The sequence below is a fragment of the Equus asinus genome, chromosome 22 (genome assembly GCF_041296235.1).
Source record: "Equus asinus isolate D_3611 breed Donkey chromosome 22, EquAss-T2T_v2, whole genome shotgun sequence".
NCBI lineage: Eukaryota > Metazoa > Chordata > Mammalia > Perissodactyla > Equidae > Equus > Equus asinus.
In genome coordinates, this window is record NC_091811.1 from 69,493,675 (window position 1) to 69,516,050 (window position 22,376).

A 22,376-nucleotide genomic window follows, 5' to 3' on the forward strand; every position below is an offset into this window, starting at 1 on the left:
CATCTCCTTTCTGAGATACAATAGCTTATTTTTACACGCTGAATACGTTTCTCTCCCTTTTAGGAGAGCGTAGAAAAAGAGACCAGATAAGTGTGGTGCTTTTGAACACGAAGGGGGAGAGCAGCAAATGGAATCATTCCTGGGAGCACAAGTTCACCTTCAAGTATTTTTGAGAACTGCTTTTTAGGTTTCTTCACTGCGGTGCTAACAATGACATGAAAGAGGCAGAGAATGCAAGGAAGGACAACGCTCTCCTGCAGATAATGCTGTGGAACCACACTAATTGTAGGTGATTCAAAAGAGCATGCTATCTAGCTGAACATAGCCCCAAATTGTCACTCTTCTTCTGCTAACCTTTCAGTAAAATTATCTATATGCTCTAAGAGTTCATAATTTGGAGGAGAAAGAGCATTTCAGAGGGTCACATGTGTCTTGTGCAAACAAACCGTTAGCCGACCCTGACTGTGAAGATTCTGGGCATCAACCAGTTCTGCACAATCTGTGCTCCACAGCAGACGTCGAAGGCAGTGCACAGCAAAGCCAACTCCTATTTTTATGACCTTCCCTCTGGCCTCCACCACATTAGGGCTGTTTGTGTGTAAAGAAGCTAGTAGTTTAGTGGCCTGGAAAAAAAATCTATTTTTAAGTTACTTTCTTTTAAAATTCTATGCATTTAAAATCAAAGAGATCTTGCTTTTCAAGCTAAAGGCGTGTGTCGTCACATGAGAAGTGGCTCTAAACACATAGAGAAGAGGGTCAGCTCTGTCTGGGCTCCATTAGCATCTGAAGAGGACAGAATGGGGCAGACCGCCCGCAGCTATTATTATTGCTGTCACTGTCACTCCTGGTGTTCCAGCTGAATATTACTAACATTGGTGCAGCAATTTAGTATCAACGCGTCTTCACCAACATTTCGTTAATCCCTTTCACGGTCATCTGAGTCACGTAGAGCAGGCGGTAAGTATAATAATAATAATAATAATTATCAATCATTTTACAGCAGAAGAAACTGAAGCCCAGGGCTTTTGGTAGGATCTCTGGGAAAATTCCCTTGGGGGCTAGGACCCTCTGAGCAAATATCACTTTATTAATTCAACTTTCCGTCGTTGATTTCTGCACTGTCTCTTACCCAACACGCTCCCTTCCCTCTGTGAAGATGCTAGTGCTCCTGGACGCTGAGCGCCCTCGGGCCCCGCGCACTGATCCCAGGAGTCGTGTTGTCTCTGCTGGGTCGTGTGCTCACTAACCAGTATTTATACTCAAACCTCTTCATGGCAGTTGTACAAGTTGTTAAAGTCTGATAATTTAATTAAGCGTTACATGAATCAATAGACCATTAGGGTGAGAAGAAAAAAAGTTGTTCTGAGATAATTGCATAAGTTGAATAAGTTGTCCAGTGGGAAAAAAGTGCATTGGGAAAGAAAACTGTGGTCAAATCAGGTTCAGTGAGGCCGATGTAGAAGTTAGAGCAGAGTCTGACGACCTAGACGGACCCTGTGCTCATGTTGTCACAAACTTTCCGTATTCTCTCTCGTCTCAAAGAAACTGAAATGGGAAATTTTAATGATACATAAAGTGCAGGATTTACATGAGCTCTGTGATCTGGAGCTCCAGCTTCAGACCAATCCTCAGAAGAAAAAAGACAGTCCTGTAATAAAATAATGAACACGTTTTTTGTTTTTCTGAGGAAGACTGGCCCTGAGCTAACATTCGTGCCCATCTTCCTCTACTTTATATGTGGGACGCCTGCTACAGCACGGCTTGATGAGCGGTGTGCAGGTCTGCCCCGGGATCTGAACTCATGAACCCTGGGGCTGTCGAAGCGGAGTGTGCGAACTTAACCGCTGCACCACTGTGCAGACCCCCATGAACAAATTTTAATATGAACAAATGTACATGTTTTAGGATAAAATGAAACCTTGTTTTTGTGTGTGTGTGTGATTCCCTACTCTGACTTATTTGAGTAACTGTGTCAACTTTCTGATTAACCTTGTCAACTTCTAACCACAGGTAGGAGAGGCTCAGTGGTTGAGCACAGCCCAGCAGATTCACAATTCAGGTGCCAGCGACATTGGGAATAGAAGCGTGTTTGAAAGCAGGCTGCGTGTTTTGCTTGGGGGCTGTCAGCCTCTGCAGTTCTGGCTGCCCTCACTCGCTCCGGCAGCATCGCCGTCAAAGCCCAGGTCGTGGAGGAAATGGGACTAGGCTGCTGGGCGGTGCTGGGCCCACTGCCCCTCTGGACGTTATAGTGTCCCATTCTGGTCCTCCAGGAAGTCAGGGGTCTCCGCTGTCCACACGCCAGGCTGGCCTCCAATGTCGCCCTCCCTGAGCTGGTCTGGACGGATGCTCTGGCTATGGGACTTGGTTTGCTCTTCTCCCATTCTTGGTACCAGGCATGAGTCCCTTGTCCACCTCACACCGCTACTCCTTGCCTTTCTCAAATCCCAACCCTGTCCCCTGCCACCAAGCCTACTCCTGGTAGACAGACTACATGATGTCACTCTAGTTCAAGAACACCTTTACGGCTCCCTACTGCCTGTACAATGAAGCCCAGAGGGGTTTTTTTTAGCATAGTCCTACATTCTCCCACACAGTTTAACCCTCCAGCCTCATCTCCCTTCTCTCCCATGGCGCTGCCTATGCTCAAGCCACATCAAACTCTTGCACTCATCGTGCCGTGTGGCTCGTGTCTGAGTTCCAGCTGTCACATGGCCTGGATTATGTTCCCTTGTGTACCTACTCACTCTATGGGGCCCTGCTGAGAAGCTGGAAGGCACCACATGAGCTATTTGGCCAAATAAATGTAATTAAAATCAATCTTGTCTACAATTTTTTCAGATAGAGAAAGGAAGAAGGGAAAATTCAAAATATGATGTCTTTATTTGGATTTTTCAGGTTAAACTGTTTGCAAAATGCTGAACAGGTCAATGGGCAAAATGGAGTTTATGAGTATGGAAGTCGCAGAGCTTAGCTCGGAGGAAAGAAGCATGAAAAAACCGAGAAAGAAGACAGCCGTGTTACACACTCGAGAGAAGTATTTTGTTAGGCCAAATCACCAAGCGACCGCCTCACTTTGTGAAAAATAAATTCGGCGTCTGGCTGCTCCCTGAGGCCAACAGCAGGTCACTTGCCTTCTGCTGTCTTGCGTCCTTATCTGGCCCATTATTAAGTTGGGGCAACGAATAAGCAAAACAAACCTGGATGAAAATTTGAACTCCACTACTCATTAATTTTGAGGTTTTAGGCAAATGGTTTAACCTCTCTGAGTTTCGGGTTTCTTGTCTGTAACGTAGGGACAGTAAAACCTGCTTTGTGGAGTAAGAGTGAAATTAGCTGAATTTACGGATGAACTATGCTTAGCACATACATTCAATAAACGGGCGTGGGTAGAAAGCGTCTTGCACAGCACACAGAGCATGATTGTCATTTATAGCTGCTTCCTTTCTTTCCTGGAAAGGGACAAGGCGCGGTGTGCGACCCCGGGGCGGCCTGAGGACTTTAGACATGCACAGTCGCTTCTTGTCATTTTTGGACGCATCTAACTCCACCTTTGCAGGTTTTGGCCACTGTGTCTTCCCCAGTGACGAAATAGTTCATGTAAAAAAGTTTGAACACTGTGTTTTCCATGTTCTCTTTCTTTCAAGAGCAACTCCTTTCTTCTCGAGATTCCTCTAAATTAAGGAACTCAAACTTACCAGCAATAAAATCTCTTCTCCTGTCTTCCAATATAAGATAACTAACTTCTCAGCTCTATTTAAAAAATTTTTTGTTGTTTATTCTTATTCTATAAAAAGTGAGTATGAGAATATCGGGATTACTAAGAGCTGGTAGTTATTCATTTATTTATTTATTAGAAAGGTTCATAAAAATACAAAGCCTGGGAATTTCTAAAGATAACTCCACCTTCGTTTTTTTTTTGAGGAAATGATTTTTGTCTATTCCAAACAATGACGCTTAACACAATTGAAAGTTGGCACATTCTTGGTAAACAGCATTTTCCGGGCAGTGTGAAGTCTACTGTGTATTTCTTTTGAGCCAGACTTCTCCATATCATTTTGATCTGTAAAATGTCAAAGTTTCCTCTCCAGTATTATATTTACATCTTGGGAGAGTCTGGTCAGAAAGAAATTTTTATTTTAATTTATGAGTAATCAACAATAAAAAATGTCAAGGTCTTTATTGCAATATTGGGGATTATGACTGGCCAAAGGAAAAGCATATAGCAAATTACACGTTGATAAATGTGTAACATAATATATTTGACTTTGATATTTCCAGAAGATATATTCCAGACATTTAAAAAGAAAAGAGGCTAAAAATAGTTTAAAAAACCAAAAACCTCTCCAATTTCTGAATTATGCGGCCAAAAAGAAAAATAAAAACTTTGATCACCCTTTAATGTGGGTATTATTTCAAAAAGAAATTCTAGCTCTCAACAGATCCACTTGGCTCTCCTATGGAGAACGTGAATTCTGAGAACCGTCCCAAGAGGTCAGCTCCAAGGACGATGCCTGGAAAGGAAAGAGCGAGATGGCCTCTGCTCCTCTGCAGACTCAGAATGGAGCTCTGAGCACTGCCAGTGGGCCAGCTCAGCCTCACTTGGAAACACGTGTTTATCTCTTACGGCAGTTCTGTTAGAATGGCAGCCTTGGTCTTAGGGACAGAGGAGAAGAATTTCTGTCTCTTGGGGCCTTGGCACATTCGCCAGTTGCTCGTATCATCCTCATTGCACTTCAAAATATGTCGCACGTCCCTCAACCTCTAGACGATGCTTTCCGACTAACCAACACCTCAGCTTCTTCCGTCCTGGTGAAATCCTGATTCAAGAAGCTAAAGCAGTAAAGGTATATTTTTGACTTTTTCTATAAAAGAGAACAAGCATATCGCAAGATTCGAGGATTGACATGCTCAAATCAACAAAATTTATAGTTTAGCTTAGGTGGTTCCTACAACCCACTCTGTAACCTTGTGAGATATGGTTCCACGTGTGCTTTCCCAGGGTTAGTCCTTAATAAATATGCAACACTGACAAGTGAGTAATGTTTTCTGTGGATAATATTTATTTGTTTCAAAATGTTTATATAACTAGATAAATTACAGTGCTTTTTCTATGTTGATTGTACATGATTTTATTTTTAATTGAAGAAGAAATAGAATTAGTAACAATAGAATGAATGTGTTTTGAGAAAACACATACATCCTGACAACCTATTCAGAAAATTATAACTGAAACCAAAGTGGGCAGAAGGAACGCATTCTGCTCAGATCCAGGAAATGTCGCTAAATCCTGCCTGAGCTCTGGCTCGTCAATTACTTTCTTTCATCCCTTTGTAGGTCTGTTTCTGCTGATTTTTGGCCCTTGTTGTCGCTATTGAGAAGCCATTTCTTAGTCACTCTGGTTGTTAAAATTGTTTCTGTAGCGTTTTTCACATCCACAGATGTGTCTACTTGTGGATTTACTGTTACTTGTCCAGCCTAGGATTTATTGTGCTTTTCAGATCTGAGAACTCATGTCTTTCATCAGTTTTGGAAAATCCTAGCCATTATTTCCTCAAATAATACTTCTTTTTTTACATTCTCCTTTTTCTTCTTCTAAAACATCCACTAGACATATATTGGACATTTAAATAGTGTCCTCTATGTGTCAAACTCTCTTTCATATTTTTGGTCCTTTTGAGGTTCTAGCTAATTTCCTTAGTTCTATTTTTTAATCAGGTATTTGTTTATCCAGCTGTGTCCAGCCTGCCATTAAACTTGTCTAAGTGAGGTGGGTTTTTTTGGTTCATTTTGATGTCTATATAACATTTATTACTAGGACCCTTTAGTTTATTTTTGTCTTCCTAGTCTTTTCTGATAGGAACCTGTTCCTTTGTCAAGTTTTTTATTTTATATTTTGTGTGCTTCATTATGAAAAATACAGCCTACATTTATAGTTTCTATTATTTTAATTTCTTGCGGATCTGTTTCTACTGTTTGTTGCTTCTGATTTTTCCTTATGCTGTTTATTTACTTGCATGTCTCGTAATTTTGGCTTGCAAGCTTATGTTTGGCTGGGCTTTCTCTGTTGAAATCCTGGGAAGTATATGCGGAGAGTGTGCACATCCATCCGGCAAGTGTCTGCCTTTGTTTCTGTAAAGTGCCACAGGGCGTCTCCAACCCGGATTACTTTTTATACTGATCACTCCACTTGGCATTTCCTGGCTTTTGAATCCTAAATACTCAGGAGAACCTTTTGGTTCATCCTGTGGGAACCCAGAGGCAGACAGATAACTTCCGGCCGCAGTCCTGCTGGGAGGCAGCTCATTTTCAGGTCCACCTTTCTCTGCAGGAGTCGTCCTACCCCTGATGTCAGGGAGGGTCTCAGCCCCAGCTCCTGGCTCCTGTGAGCCCCAAGCTCTGTCTCCGGTTCTCGAGTTCTCATTAAAACACAAAAACCCGTCATTCTCTGGTTTTATGCTTTTTGTTCAGTTTTTGACCGCTGGGATTTCCTTTACTTTGTCTTCTTCAAGCTCTGCTAAGCATACTATTTCATATTTTACTCAGGATGACTGGTTTGTAATGGGAGGTTTTTCGGGTTACCCAGGCTGCTGTATTACACAAGGTCTAGGGTATATATACACAGAGAGTATACCTTTTAAACCCGAAGAATCTTTTCCCACCATGAAGGAACAGTGTCACAGATATTAAACTATGGTGCAGGAATTATCAGTGGCTTCATATGTTGACTGGGAGTGGGCGAAACAGCTGAGAATATTAGGGGTTATTTTTACTATGCCACTTCAGGCTTTCATATAAGATTCATAGAAATGCATTTACTTAGTAAGCCATATACTTAATTAAGTATATAACTTCATCTACTGGCCAAAAACATATTGTTTTTTCCAGGATAAATTTCAGAAAAAAATCCTTCATCTATTGTAGCAAAAAATGGAAGAAAACAACAAACTTTAAAAAACTGAAAGTTGCCATTTGTGAGCCCGGATTTGCTTGAGAAGCAGTAGGATCAAACTGCAGTCAAGGGTTATAACTCCCCAAAGGGGTACAAGGACAGCTAGGCTTTCTGAAATTTCTGTCATCATGACGAAGGTCAGGTAGTAATTTTGACAAGAAAACGAACACCAATGTGACTAAAGTCAGACTGTAAATTATCCCAATAAGATGCTCTAACATGCAAGCAGCACACAGGACAGCATCCTTGGGAATTGCACGATTTCATTTTATGATGCAAAATACAGAATGCGTGTTCTGTCAGCTGGATCCTTAGAGGAGACCACTAGTGTGGAAACGGAGTCAAATTTTGTCTCTTTCTTGGATTCCTTGTTATGAAGATATTGAGAACGTTGGTTCGTGTTTGTATCTTCCTTCAAATCTCACTGTCTCTGAGACTGCCTGCCCCACGGGATGCTCTGGCTCCCTCCCTCTCCCATCCCTGATCCTCCCCGCTCTTCCCCTATGGCATTTATCCCTTCTAACAGGCCATGTTTTTATGAATTTTGTTGTCTTGTGTCTGTCTCCTCCCACTAGAGAGTTAAAATCGACCAAGGGCAGGAATCTCCTTGTGTTCTGTTTCCTAACATACTGGCAACAACTAAAGCTGTCCTGTCACATAGGAGGCACTCAAAAACTAAATGAGATATAAATGAATAAATTTTTATTTCCCACCTATAAATCCAAGTGCTAACTCATGGCCTCTCGTTTCCTTACAAAGACATGTGGGTGCAAATGGGACACGTGCATGCAATATATTGATTTATCTGAAAGAAAGTCGCTGCTCATAGAGCAACACCAATGGCCAGTTTTCAGAAGCATAAAGTGACCCAGCCTTTAAATCTGTTGTTAGGTACGTGGCAATTTCCTTAGACAACATAGAAAATACGGGGTGTTCGGGACGTGGGTAAAGGTCATACCTCATTTTTTTCTTTGAGTTTTGTGATCATAACGATCACGGGACTGTCCTCCTGCCAAACCATCTGCCAGAAGTCGTTCACGGTGTTGATCATGGGGCCCTGCGTGGCGATGAACGCTTTCTCCTCGCCTCTGTAGCCCTAGTTTGAGTAAAGAGACAAAAATATTGGCTTTGAGGTTCACGTCTTGAGCTGAAAGGTGAAAGGTCTTTAGAACAAACAGCTCTGCTCCTCCCAAAGCGGCCCAGATCCCTCGGCTTCATTGATTCCAGCACCAGAGCTCATGCGGCTGTTCTCCTGGAATGTCAGCATCTCATACGGTACTGAGGGTCCCAGTGCTCAGTCCTCCCGGAGCCCCCGTGTGGCGCCTGGAGCCGCCGACGCCCAGGAAGGGAAGATCACCACAGAGGACCCACTGCCAGTGTTGTACGACTAAGTAAATGAAAAACTTGCTAGTAATCAAGTTAAATCAAAATTAATCTGCTCTGAGGAAAAAAACTAAAGCTGACAATTCTAAACAGTAAGTCGACATGCTTATCAGAAAGAAATGGACATGTAACTACTTACCCGAATATAATTAGCATTAATGTAGGTGCTCAAAGAATCAGTTACATTTTTTGGTCTTAAACACACTCTGCTGAGGGGATCTATAAAGAGAACAAAAAAGAATGTATTAAACAGTTGTACTCTTTCTTTTTTTTTTCTGGTGAGGAAGATTGGCCCTGAGCTAACATCTGTTGCCAATCTTCCTCTTTTTTTTTTTCTCCCCAAAGTCCCAGTACATAGTTGTGGATCCTAGCTGTCGGTCATTCTACTTCTTCTATGTGGGATGCCGCCACAGCATGGCTTGATGAGCTGTGTGTAGGTCTGCACCCAGGATCCAAACTGGCAAACCCCAGGCCACCTAAGCGGAGCACGCAAACTTAACCACTCAGCCAGGGGGCGGCCCCTAGTTGTACTCTTTCTAAAGCTCCTTAGGGCACAGGCACCAGGACACACGGCCCTGTGAACTTACGTCTCCACCATTTGGCAAATATCGATGTTTGCCACGGGGTGTCTGTGTGTCTGTCTCGCGACCCATCGTGTTTACTGAGGGCACTGGGGCCACCTGACCCTTGTTCCTCATGCAATCTCGCCCATAAGCCCCAGGGGATGGGTCTACACTTCTCGCTGTTGTTCGTGAGGTTTTGACTCTTGAGCCCATTTCTCATTTACGCTCCTTTTCTCGTTCTTTGGATTTGCAATTTCACCAGGTCTCTCTCCTCCAGACTCTCTCCTGTCCTGCCCAACAACAGATGCTCGGTCTGGACGAACCGTTCCTCCATTCAGAAGAAGCCGTCTGAAGTTACGACGTTCACTGACAGCGCGAATATCTGATATCAGATAGATGGTTATAGTGCTGGTAACATTGTCTAAATGCTAAAGTTACTTTCCATCAAGAGGTTGAAAGGCTCTTTGTGAGAAAATATGGAAGCTATTTTTGCCAACATTTACATAAGTGAATTGAGATCCCGTCATCCCTCTATGATCTCTCTAACTGGGTATTCTCTGAGCCTCTTGAGGGCGAGGCTGGGGATGTTTCATTCTCTCTCTGAGACCCGGTGTCTAGAGTGCTCCTACACACAGCAGACACTCAGCAAACGTCCACTGCGTTGATTTAAATCATCCTTCCGCTTTCCAGGGAGCTGGTTCTGAGGACTCCCCTCCGGCAGCTGCTCTCTGGCTCTTCTTCTCCAGACAGGTGAATCCCGAGAGCTTATCACCACCCGCTTCTACCCCTCGTCCACCACCCAGTCCTCCTCGTGTCCACGCCGATCCATCCTCGCCCCAGTCCTGCGCAGAGGTCGCCCTTGCTCAGGCCAGCACTGACCCTTTGCTACTAGACCGGGTGGGCGCCTGGTGGTGTTTTCTTTCTCGTTCTCTCGATGGCATGAACGACTCAACGACCACCCAGCACGTCTCTCCTGTGGAGCCCTCTCCTCCTGGGGAGCTGAGCCACAGCACCCCGGTTCCCCTGCTCCCCTGCTCTTCTCTCAACGTCCTGCTTCTCTCATCTCACGAGGTTAACTCTAGGATTCAGCTTGGGCCTTGTCTACACTCACTTGAACCTGCCTTTCTGGATGATCAATTCATTCCCCTGACTGTAACCATCCCCTATAACCTCGAGGTCCCCCAGACCCTCATCTTAGACCAGACCTCTCCCTCGGTTATACACCATGGTTTTCTGTTTGTTGTTTCCTTCTGGATAAACCTCAGTTTGTGAAACTCCTCGTGCCCAGGGCTCCCTGAGAGCTTCTGGCATTCTTTGTCGGGTGTTTTCTGTTTCGTGGCTTTGCTGCCGCAGCCAGAGCCCATGTGTGAAGACTAGTTGTCTTTCTGGACCTGACCCTCCACATCTATCACTCACATTCTGTCTGCTCAACCTCCTAACATGCTCTGGGCTCTGAGGCTCCCTCTTCCCACGGCCGTCTTCTCAGACCAGGACTGAGCATCCCATCCGTCTCACTGTCTTCAAGCTGCTTCTTCTCCAATCCTTCCTTCTCAGGGCTGCTCAGGTTGTCTTTGTAAAACAAAATCTGGTCACATCACTTCCCTCCCTAAACGCCATCCATGGTCCTGACCGCCACAGCAGTTTTCCCAAACCGTTATCTGTAAATCATCTCTACTATAACATATAGAATTAGGTCACTGAACTTAGACAATAGATTGTCTTTAAAAAAGGAGTTCAGGGGCTGGCCTGGTGGTGTAGTGGTTAAGTTCGTACGCTCTGCTTTCGTGGCCCGGGGTTCACTGATTCAGATCCGGGGTGTGGACCTACACACTGCTTATCAAGCCATGCTGTGGCAGGCGTCCCATATATAACATAGACGAAGATGGGCACAGATGTTAGCTCAGAGCCACTCTTCCTCAGCAAAAAGAGGAGGATTGGCAGCAGATGTTAGCTCAGGGCTAACCTTCCTCAAAAGGAAAAAAAAAGAGTTCAGTCATCAAACAAATATGGTAAACACCGAATTAACCAAAGTTGAACCACATTTCTTCCACTGCAAGACTTCTTAGGGTCTTTCTTATGCTAAAGGACTTTGTGACTTTCAGAGAAGGTATTAGATATAAACGCATTGTCCACTGAGCTTATTTCAGTATGAACTGACAATGCAGACGGTGTAGAGCAGCACTGCCCAGTGAAACTTTCTGTGATAGTGGAGATGTTCTCCATCCGTGCTGTCCAGAATTGTAGCCATTAGCCATGTGTGCCTACTGAAATGTGGCTAGTACAGACTGGGGAACTTTTCTAGGCGTTTTTGACATATTATCATTTAATTCTCTCAACAGCCCTAGAGGGTAATATTATTAGCACTATTTTTAGGGATGAAGAAAGGATCACATAGGAAGATTAAGCAGCCTGCCATAAATTGTAAATGTTTCTGCCAGGTGGGAAATCATTTAACTCCAATATTTTCCTTTAGCCACACAACTTGTTGCCTTAGAGAGTGGCTCACTTATGTGCATATCTACTCTGTTACAGGTACTTAATATAATAAAACAGGAAACATAATTTAAATAGGAAACATCACCAGATTTTAACTTTTTAAATGTGAAATGATGGCCAGAGTAAATAGGATTCTTTAATTTTATCTACATTGTTTTATATTTGTATAAATAAATTGACTGCAATGGAAGAAATAAACGTAAAACTTATTATTATTCTTCATTTTTGTATAAATAATTTCATATTGATATATGATCAGTTTTTCCCATTGCTTTTGTGATTTAGGACGTAAACATGTTTTCATCACTAATATTTATTTATATTGCAAAATCACTTGATTAAATCGGACCTTAACACCTTGATCTACTACTTGGAGTGTCCTGAACAGGCTGACACTGTCCTTAGAGAAACTGCTATAATTTATTTGGTTCTCGGCCCTCCATATTTCTGCTGCAAAACACTCTCCAAATTATGTAACCTCATTAACATGTACAAACTGGCAAGTTTTAAACTTGAGAGAGAGTTTATTGTGGGTTAAAACAATGAAACAATCCTGATATTTTAAATCTTAATCATTTACTGATTATTATTTCCTGTAGTGTTTCAAACTTATCCCATATTATAGCCTAAAATAAATCATAAAGAACAGCTTTGCATATTCGTTTGTCTTTTCTGACGATTTTCAGCCCACGGTGTGGTTTTTCCAAGCCACATTAACTAAATTACATTCCGTGCAACAGGGGCTGGGTGGGGCATTCAGGCTACAGACATTTTCAACAGAAAATCCATCATTTGCAACGTCAGCTATCAGCACAGGTGCCCGGGTTCAAGCGATCCACCCAGTTCTGGGAATGGAAAAGCTGACACAGGACTACGGAGCGGTTGTCTGATAGCATCTGGGCAGGAAACAGAGAAGACTGAGCTTTTGAATAATCCTAATAATTCCCAAATCCTTCTGAGATCAGATGGTTAAATATAATAATTGCAGTGGATGTATGTGCCCTAATTATGTTCAGTAAATTTTAGATGAAGAATCTTGAGAAAGAGACAGAGAGACAGAGAGAAACACCAGTCCTAACACGGCGCCCTCACGCCCTCCAGCCAGGGGTAGTTGGATAACTCTCAATAGTGACCTTAGGTAAACAGACTTAAAGACTCAGACCAGTTGAAAATATGCTACAGGGGAATGACTTTAACAATGTTTCCAACTCCACCAGAGAGGGAAGCCCAAAAACACCATTGATGGCAATCCTCCTCATTACCATAAGTGTGGAGAATTTGTTTGACTAGTGAATTAATGGACTGAAATATGAAGACTCTGCTCTTTCAATGTGGGTACTTTTTAAAAGGCTTTGTGGCTCCATCTTTCCAGAGTTGTTGCCTTGAAATATTTATGGATTTTGCCAAAACCCCAACTGTAACTGTTTGTTTAGTGATTGACACTGTTACTTCCTCTCTGAAGTGTTTTTGCCGCTCCAGCAGAATTAATTAATCCTCTCTATACTCCTGCACCGCTTGGCCGGGTCTCTATTCTGGCTCTTCCTACGTTGAGCATAATTACTCATCTAAGTGTCTCTACCTCCAGTCTGTGACCGCCTTCATCTTACAGACCGTTCCTTCCTTCTTTCTGGCTTCTGGCATCAGCTCGTTGCTTGACGTCAATAAATTTCATTAGGCTAAATTCAGTTGTAAGACAGTGTACAGCCGTGTTTCTCAGAGTGTTGCCCTGGTGTTGTCTGTGTTAGAATCACTCGGTGTTGGCTGGAGGCACAGTTTCTCAGGCCCCAAAGCAGAGCCACTTAAACAGAGCCCTGGGGTGCGCCCAGCACCCTGGGATTCTAATCAGGACTCCAGGTCATTGTCACGCACAATGAAGTTTTCTGGTAGCAGCTTCATCGAGACATGATTCACATACCATTTAAAGTGAGCCATCTTTGGGGTTTGTTTCCTTTTTTTATTCACAGAGTTGTGCAACCATCAGCACAATCAATTTTATAACATTTTCTTTATCCAAAAAATAAAATCCATACCTCTAGCAGTCACTTCCCAAGCCTCCGACACTAGCCGACCACTAGCGCAGTTTCCGTCTCTATGGAGTTGCCCATCGGAACACTTCACATAAACGGAATTACACAGTACGAGGGTTTTTGGCTGGCTTCTTTCACTCAGGATGATGTTTTCAAGGTTCACGCAGGCTGTAACATGCATCGGCACCTCACTCCTTTTATTGCTGAATAATATTCTGCTCTGTGGATATACCACATTGTACCCATCCATTCATCAGTTGATGGATATTCTCGTTGTTTCCACTTTTAGGGTATTATGAATAGTGTTGTTACAAACTTTCGTATACTCTTTTGTGGGAACACATGTTTTCGTTTCTCTCGGGTACACACCTAGGAGCGGAACGTCCGGGTCCTGTAGTAACCCTCAGTTTTGCATTTTGAGGACCTGCTGGACTGTTTCCCAGGTAGCCACACCACTTTACATCCACCGGCAACGTAAGAAGGTTCCAATTTCTCTACATTCTCGCCAACACTTTCCGTTGGTTATGTTTTTTATTCTAATCATGTGGATGTGAAGTAGTGTCTCATTGTGGTTGTGATTTCCCTGGTGGCTAATGACGTTGAGCATCTTCTCTTGTGCTCACTGGCCATTTGTATATCTTCTTTTTTCCACGAAGGTCACCTGCATCAACGTGTCCACAGTCACGAGTTGCTCCTGTTAACTGCCACCAAGTCAACTCAGTGTGTATCTCCCACGGAGAAATGTCTATTCAAATCCTTTGCCCATTTTTAAATTGGGTTATTTGTCTTTTTATAATTGAGTTGTAAGAGTTACTTATATATTCTAGATATAAATCCCTTATTAAATGCATAATTTACAAATATTTTCTCCCATTTTGTGAATCATCTTCTTATTTTCTTAATAGTGTCCTTTGAAACACAAAACTTTTTGATCAAGTTCAATTTATCTATTTTTTTTCTCTTGTTGCTGTCCTTTTGGTGTCAATATCCAAGAAACCATTGACTAATTCGAGGTTATGAAGATTTACATCTGTTTTATACTAAGAGCTCCATAGTTTTAGCTCTTACATTTAGATCTCTGATCCATTTTGAACTAATTTTTGTATATAGTGTGAGTCAGGGTCCAACCTCATTTTTTTGCATGTGGATATCCAATTGTTTTGAAAAGACTGTCTTTTCTTCATTGAATTGTTTGATACCCTTGACGAAAGTCAATCGACCGTAATGTGTGGCACAACAAAGTTTTAGAACACGTGTCTACTGGAATTGCGAGCTGACCGTTATAGTAAGAGTGATACAGATAAAGCCATTAACCTCTGACCCCTTTAGTGATTATCAGTCTTGATATGTGTTTGCAACACCATTTTGGTGTGCTTTCGGAAATTGTGAGGATGGGAAAGGGTGAGGTGGGGGTGAATTGGGGAGGCCTGTGCTTTACAACACAAACTGTTTAATTCAAGAAACTTACTTGGCAAAATGGTCTTATAGCGATTTTTAGTTCCATGGCGTGGAATGTCAATTTCTTTGGGATCCACAAAGTTCATTGGTATTTCCTGCAAAAATAAATGATATCAAATTAGTGTATCTAATGCCGCCACAAGGAAAATCTTCACAGGGGGCCCTATGATCGAGAGCTGGGTTGGACTTCAAAGTCACTTATAAAACAACAGAGCAGCACCTCTGACTGACCAACACCTTTCCTTTTATAAACACACCAGCTGCACCCTGACAAGCTGGACTAAGAAACAGCTCTGTGTGCTAGAAAGGATTACTTTATATGTAGTCATTAAAGAGACATATGAAACTTTGGTTAGACTTTAAGAATCATGTTCTGACATAATTGCTAGGAATACATAAACAGGTAGCTAAAAAATTGATTTTTTAACAATGTATTCAAACTCCTTCAAATCTTTATGTAGGTTCAGTACCAAGAATTTCACTATGATGAATTCTCTCTTAACATTAATTGTGACTCTTTCGGATTATTAAAACCTTCCTCCCCAAATGGTAAATATAAAGGGCATTTTTGTTGATTCAGTGATGATGATATGATGTTTTTTGTATTAAGAAATGGTTTAGAATTGTCCTGTTCCATTTGTGGTTGTAAATACAATATTTCTAGTGAAGGGCATCCAGACACGGCTCTCTTCCACTTAACAGGAACATAAATATTCTCATGCAGTCAGAGCATATGTCACACGCCTCAAATGCTCCGACAGGGAACAACTGGGGCAGAAGCGGCTCTGTGGAAACGCGTTAGACTACAAGGTGAGCGTCTGCCGCCGACGGGGGCAACGACGCAACAAGCCAGCCTTCAGAGGGCCCAGACAAATATTGAAGGATTTGATCATAACAGATACTATGTTCTCTCACTTAAACTCTGCAAAGGATTGCTCAGATAAGGGTAATGTGAAATAAAATGACTTTTATCCCTAGAGCACATGAAGTAATATCTTTGTTACTTAAACTTTCTTCAACAGAAAATATTACTCAACAGCCTAATGTTCATTGAAATGAAAGAAATTATCTACAAATTAATTTGAATTGTTCTAGTTTTCAGTCAATCTGAAAAGTGAGAAAAGCCTGACTGTATCATGAATTTGAAATTTGGTCTACAGGAGGAGTAGCTTACTTTTTTAAATATCCTTTCCCAAGCCTGCACTATTTTAGATATTTATGATACTCCAGCTAAATGTTATAAGTTCTCGGTTCCAAGTTACCAAAATAAGCAAAGTTGCTGAATGTTCCATAGAAACCCATGTTCACGTTTGATAATTTCAGACAGGTCGGTCTGTCTTGGCAAAGCCACAGGTTGGCAGCGTCTCTGCTGCTCCCCACTCCTTCCCGTTTTCTGACACTTGTCTTCTTCCGGTTCTCTCTCTCCCTGGTGGTCCTCGTCGGCCTCATCCCTCCTTTCAGGGAAGTAGCTACGTGAAGTGCTCATCTTATAAAGACCTACCTGCGATTCTGGAGAAGAATACTGAGGAACTTTGGCTACCTGTGTGCTCACTGACTGGGTCCTTCATCCCTCCAGGTGTCGTTGTCTTCATATATAGAAGACGACGTGCTACAAAGTCTAATTTAAGCAACTTCTTGTCTGTATTTTACTCTGGACACATAATAACAGTTGATGAGTTTGGCAGATCTAACCCCCTGCTGGATCTTTCACAGTTAGGTGCTCGCAAATAAACTGAAATGACCCTACTGTGGTCAATTATTATACTCAACAGACATGGCTTAAGATGTACAGCTGATTTAAGATACAGAGTGTTTACAAAATGGACATTCCCTTGGGCAGCAATTGGACCTAAGAAGGTCTTATCTATCTCCGTGCTCTCTGGGCGGAAATGGTGTTCTCAAACATTAAGCTTCACCAGCAACACTGATGGGGCACCATCATTTTTAGCTGAAACTCTCCGTCATTTTTAGCCCACACTTGCTCTTCCCTTGTGCTCCTTATTTCATTAAAGGGTACTCTAAGCACCCTGTTGCTCAAGTCAAAAAATCGGGGTATCATCCTAGACTCCTTTTTCTTGGCTGCCTCATCCGATAAGTCCATTTCTTGTAGATTCCTATAGATTCTCCCTGTGTTCGCGGCTGCTCTCTTAGTTTACGTCACCATCACAGTTCCACAGGATTATCTCCAGTCTCCCAAACACCTCTTTCTAACGCCGACTCAACGGCAGATGGTGATCTCCTTAAACACAAGACAAAGTCCAAATTCTTAAATATGTATTACAACTTGGGTTATTTTTACGTCTCTGAGGCTCACCTTTTATCACTTCCCACCTTAATTTCAACGCTTTAGTCAAACTGAGCAATTTAATTCCCGAAACAGTGACAGCAAGGCCGGTCCCTCTTCCTTGAATGCCCCCCTCTCTGCCCAGCTCCTCCTTGACCCTTCTTTGCCTGGCCAGCTCCTTCACACTCTGCCTCCTCTTAGCTCTCACATTCTAGTCTGAATGCCTGTCCATGGCGGATGAGACGCAGGGCAGACCTAAGACCCTGCCCTTAACCTTTTGAACTGTAACCAACTGTTCACCGTGAGCTGCTGGAGCGGAGGGCAGCGCCATTTTAGTGCCTGCCTCTAGTGCCCAGTATATCAAAATACCTATGGAAGAGTGAATAATACACAGCAGGCTCACCATGAATTCACTTTGGAGTAAATGGGAACTTGCCACGATGTCTCTCAGCTGTGACCTGGTGAGAATTCGGCTGGCCGACTGCAGGTACTCCATAGCTACCTTCTCCCGTGGGGTCGGTACAGCCACAAAGGGTTCCACGCTCCCCAAGCTGCTCATGTCCAAAGTAAGAGACACATTGGAGCCTCGTCTACAGTAGAGAAAAATGTTGTTAGGTTTAAACACCATGAATTATTTTGACTGTACAAATGTGTCTTTGTACATACACATAGTTCAGTGAGAACTTTTACAGAAAGAAGGACCAATTCTCCTTTTCTCTTATGGCACCATAATTGACCATAGCAACTATCTATAGTTTCTTTACAGGAAACTGACAGTGTTGTCATTAGAAATAGCTCTGAACTGAGAAAATGCACTATTATTTATTAATGGGTATACTTGGTACAGAAATAATAGGATGGTTAATGATATTAAGTGAAAATTTTAGGAAAAGTCAACATCGCATTTGAATTGAGCAATCGGATGTAACACAAATCACCTTTATTTATGTTATGTCTGAGAGTCTAGTGAATAAGTCACAGAGCCGCCTAGTATTTTTGACATCAATATACTGTACTCATGATTTTTTGGACCCAGGAAGCTCAAAGGAAAAAACAATGTCTTTATTTTAGTTCAAATTATTCCCATTGAAATAGAATTCAAAAGCTTAAAATATATTTTTTATAACTTCTAGATGAGTCCCTAAGAAATAGCTTTTGTATCCACCATTTATGTATGTATGCATATATGTGTGTATTTGCATATGTATGTTTGTGTTTATTTAATTCTGTAATAAACTTATAAGGGATCATAAAGATCACAGACTCTTACACTAAATTACAATTTATCTTTCCTCTGTAAGTTCCCTCCTCTTCTTGGGAGGGGAGCAGGGCTCCTCTGACTTATAAAGACCCCTTGTGTCCTGGATGGAGGTGTGAGTGTCTCTTACAGTAACATTAACTGTGTGGAACCAAGGAGTAACTATAAAGTGGCATGTGCAAGTCTGAGGATCAAAGTCGGAGACTGTGTTTTCAAGAACTGTCACATCTGAAGGGGCCTGAGGTATGTGTCAGGTGATCAAATACGGCACCAGGTGGTTGGTGTCCCGAGGAAATGGAGAGCAGGGAAATACCGGTCAAAACGAACGTAAGTAAGACAGCAAGATCAGAGACAGGCCCTGCATAGGACTTCATTTGGATGGTGTCTTACGTGCTTATTGTGGAGGACTCACCAGGAAGCATTCAAGTGGCTAGAGCTTAATTTTAAACAATGGAAAACTATTGGAACATACAACAAAAAAACCCATTGAACAAGAACTTCTCAGTTCTTTCCTCCTATGAATCTCCCTCTGGCTGCAGCTTTGGGCCATTCCATAGTTTGATATGTAATGCTATATCATTTTTGTTAATTTCTAAATGGTTTGTAGTTGTAGTTTTAATTCAAGCCCTAACTTGTTTGCCCATTTATTTTCCTTATTAATTTCTAGTTATAGCACATGGAAGTCAGAGAACAGCTGGACTTCTAATCTTTGGAATTTCTTCACTCTTTCTTTGAGACAAATACTATTATGAATTTTTCTAAATATTTCATAGCTGCTTTTGCTGGGAACTAGTTTGGTTACTTACTATGTAGCTATTGAAACATATATACACACACAAATATATATCACCTTATTTATTATATTATTTTATATTATCAAAGATATTATTCTAATCTTCTGTTTCCTTACTTTTTTCCTACTGGATTTGTCAAAGCATGAGATATGTGAGTCTTCCATAATAACTGTATGTTATTTTTCCTTATATTTGTAACAGTTTACTTTATATATTTTACTATTTATTTATTTTTGCTGAGGATTCATCTGAGCTGACGTCTGTTGCCAATGTTCCTCTTTTTGTATGTGAGCCACCACCACAGCAGGGCCACTGACAGACAAGTGTTGTAGGTCAGCACCTAGGCACCAAACCCGGGCCACCAAGGCAGAGCGCTGAGCCTAACCACTAGGCCACAGGGCTGGCCCTCCTTTATACATTGTGGACATTGTATTATTTGAAGAAATTCGTAATTTTACCTTTTCTGTAAATTTTATCAATATTAAATACTTTCCCCTTAATTTTACGTCTGGATTCACATCTGACTTTTAAAAAATATTAATATTGACATACTATTTTTTTTAGCATGTTCTCGAAAAACCTTTTCTAGTCTGTATGATTATTTTTGACTCTTTGGATCACTGCTTTAGGGATTAGGGGATGGCATTCTGATACCCCGTAAACCATCACCGATCTGATGAAGGGATGTTTGTCCCCCGTCCCTTTTTCTGGTGGCTGTTGGTGGTGATCAGCAGGGCTGTGTGTTGAGTATGAGGTAAACAGTTGTGGGGGAGCAGAGAACGGTTCTACTTTCAGGACAAGAGTTTTAATCTATTTTTAGTGGGAAAGCAGTTTTTCGAGTTTCTCAATCTGGTTTTTTTGGCCTTTAAATGGGCAGAAATTCCTTCTTGGTTCTGATAATAGGTTGTCTATTGGTCTTAGTTTTTGGTGTATTTGGAAGAATTTGGCTTTTGCTGGTTTCATAGATATTTTAGTAAGGAGCCAGGAGAGGCTGCTTAGGGGACTGCTCATCAGTTCATTGCTCCATTCAGTCCATGTTCAGGCCCGAGAGACGGAAGTCTCCGCGCTCTGCCTGCTGAGTGACACCTAGGGCCACAGCGGCTCAGCAGCAGGCCAACCTCTTCCATCCAGAGCGCTCAGAGCGGATGCACGGGCCAAGAGGCCTCGAGGGTAAAAGTGTGACAGATAAACTTTCGGTGCAGGGCTGTTTCAGAGAGGGAGCCTGGCAGGAGGAAAAGTGGGAGCAGGAAATGATGCAGCAACTTTGAGAAATGGCCTGTAAGCAGTTTGAGCTGGAGTTCAGTTGTACAAAAACGCATTCTGGAATTGGGGGTGGGTTCTGTGGGAGAGATGAAAGAAGCAAGAGTCACAGGAACTATCAGACTATGGAGAGCCTGTCCACATCCAGAAATGGGAGAATTCAGAACATCAGAGGGAACTGGCTTCTGCTCTGGGTGCCCACAGCACACCCCACCCAGGCCCGAGAGCAAGGCCTCTGCAAGTCCCCACCAAGGCCCATTTAATCCAAGGAGCCAGTCGTCCTCCGAGGCTCCTCTGATGATCTGGGAACCACAGAAGCATTTTCACCGAAACTGACTTCGTAAGGAAGAAGGACTTTCGTCGGCAAGGGAAGGAGGAAGGAAACTCACATTTATTAAACATCTGCCAAGCTCCGTTCTAAGCACTTTCACACCTGGCATCTCAGTCCCCACGGCGGCCACCTGAGGTTCTACTTCCCTCATCGTACGGTGAAGAAATAACTAATTTAGAAACACAGTGGGGGAGCAAGGACTCAATCAAGTTACGATAGAAACCCAAGCTCCCTCCACTTTGCCACCCAAAAGCAAGGGTGTGCTAGATGGGTTTTGTCAGACTCCCCAGTGCCCCACGTGGAGTCGGGGTCACTTGTTGGGGGAAGAGATTACCGAAGTGTCAAGTGGAGGGAGCACTGCATTCAGGGCGTGAATTCAACCTTCGGGGTCACTCTGGCCTGCCTCTCCCACGGCCTTGGGGTGGACCTTTAGTCAGGCTAATGAGCCTCCTTGCATCTCAGTTCCCTCCTCTTCTGTGAAATGGATAATAAAGTGCACCCACTTTAGAGGGTTGTCACAATGATTGATCAAATAGTGTCAGTAAACTGCTCACAAAAAGCATTGACTGGCTGTTATTAATTTGGGTCGTAATGAATAAAGTCGTACAAAGTTTCGCCTTCTGCTTTTCTAAGGGATCTATTTTAAGAGATCTTCACCAAAATTCAAAAATTGTCTACACTGAGATTAATGTTAACGTTTTAAAATCAATGGATCAAATCTACATATTTGTTGCTAAAGAAAAATACATCCTTCTTGATAACCTATTTATCTGGAAATTTCCCTTTATTACGGCAAAGCCATTTCCCCTGAACCCTAAACAATTCCAGGACACTTCACCTCCACACCTCAGGCAATGTCTCAAAGTTCCATCGTGGAGTTAAATTTTCACAAGCCATTGACTTTTCCACAAAACAGCCCTTACAGTGGCAGGTATCCCCTATTCTGGCTGTGAAATACTACCTTAGGGTGGCATTAACTTGGAAAAATCTCCGCTTTTGTTAATTCTTCTTTTTAAGAAGTGAACAATGTTTAGGTTACTTGGAATAGAGTGGAATTAGGAAATAGAATCAGTAGAATCAGTGTAAGAATTTGTGCCCTTCTTAGTCGTGTCTCGTGCCTGGAGAGAAGAGATTAAATACACATCCATGTATATTTTGCAGTGTTAATTTTCTCATTATAAAAGTTCATTGTAGAAAATTTGTAAAATTTAGAAGTTTTAAAAAAGGTATTAAAATCACTCAGAGTCACATGAACTTCACTAGAATTTAAATTGACTTCTAATTTTGCTATTTTGCAGGGGCAACGGCAGGGGTAACGGCAGGGATAACGGCAGGTGTAATGGCAGGTGTAATGGCAGGGGTAACGGCAGGTGTAATGGCAGGTGTAATGGCAGGGGTAACGGCAGGGGTAACGGCAGGTGTAATGGCAGGGGTAACGGCAGGGGTAACGGCAGGTGTAATGGCAAGGGTAACGGCAGGTGTAATGGCAGGTGTAACGGCAGGGGTAATGGCAGGTGTAATGGCAGGGGTAATGGCAGGGGTAACGGCAGGGGTAACGGCAGGTGTAACGGCA

The 22,376-nt window shown here is 42.4% G+C and overlaps 1 protein-coding gene across 5 annotated transcripts in view; it reads right to left on the reverse strand.

Moving 5' to 3' along the window:
- Positions 1-22,376, reverse strand: part of PTPRR (protein tyrosine phosphatase receptor type R) — a 213,168-nt gene that overhangs the window by 23,265 nt on the left and 167,527 nt on the right. For all 5 annotated transcript variants that reach the window (XM_044756166.2, XM_044756167.2, XM_070494835.1 and 2 more), the window contains 4 exons: positions 17,564-17,750; positions 14,887-14,971; positions 8,472-8,551; positions 7,908-8,045 (listed from right to left, as the gene is read on the reverse strand). In XM_044756166.2, the coding sequence (XP_044612101.1) occupies positions 7,908-8,045; positions 8,472-8,551; positions 14,887-14,971; positions 17,564-17,750 (490 nt within the window). The remainder of the gene's footprint in view (positions 1-7,907; positions 8,046-8,471; positions 8,552-14,886; positions 14,972-17,563; positions 17,751-22,376) is intronic.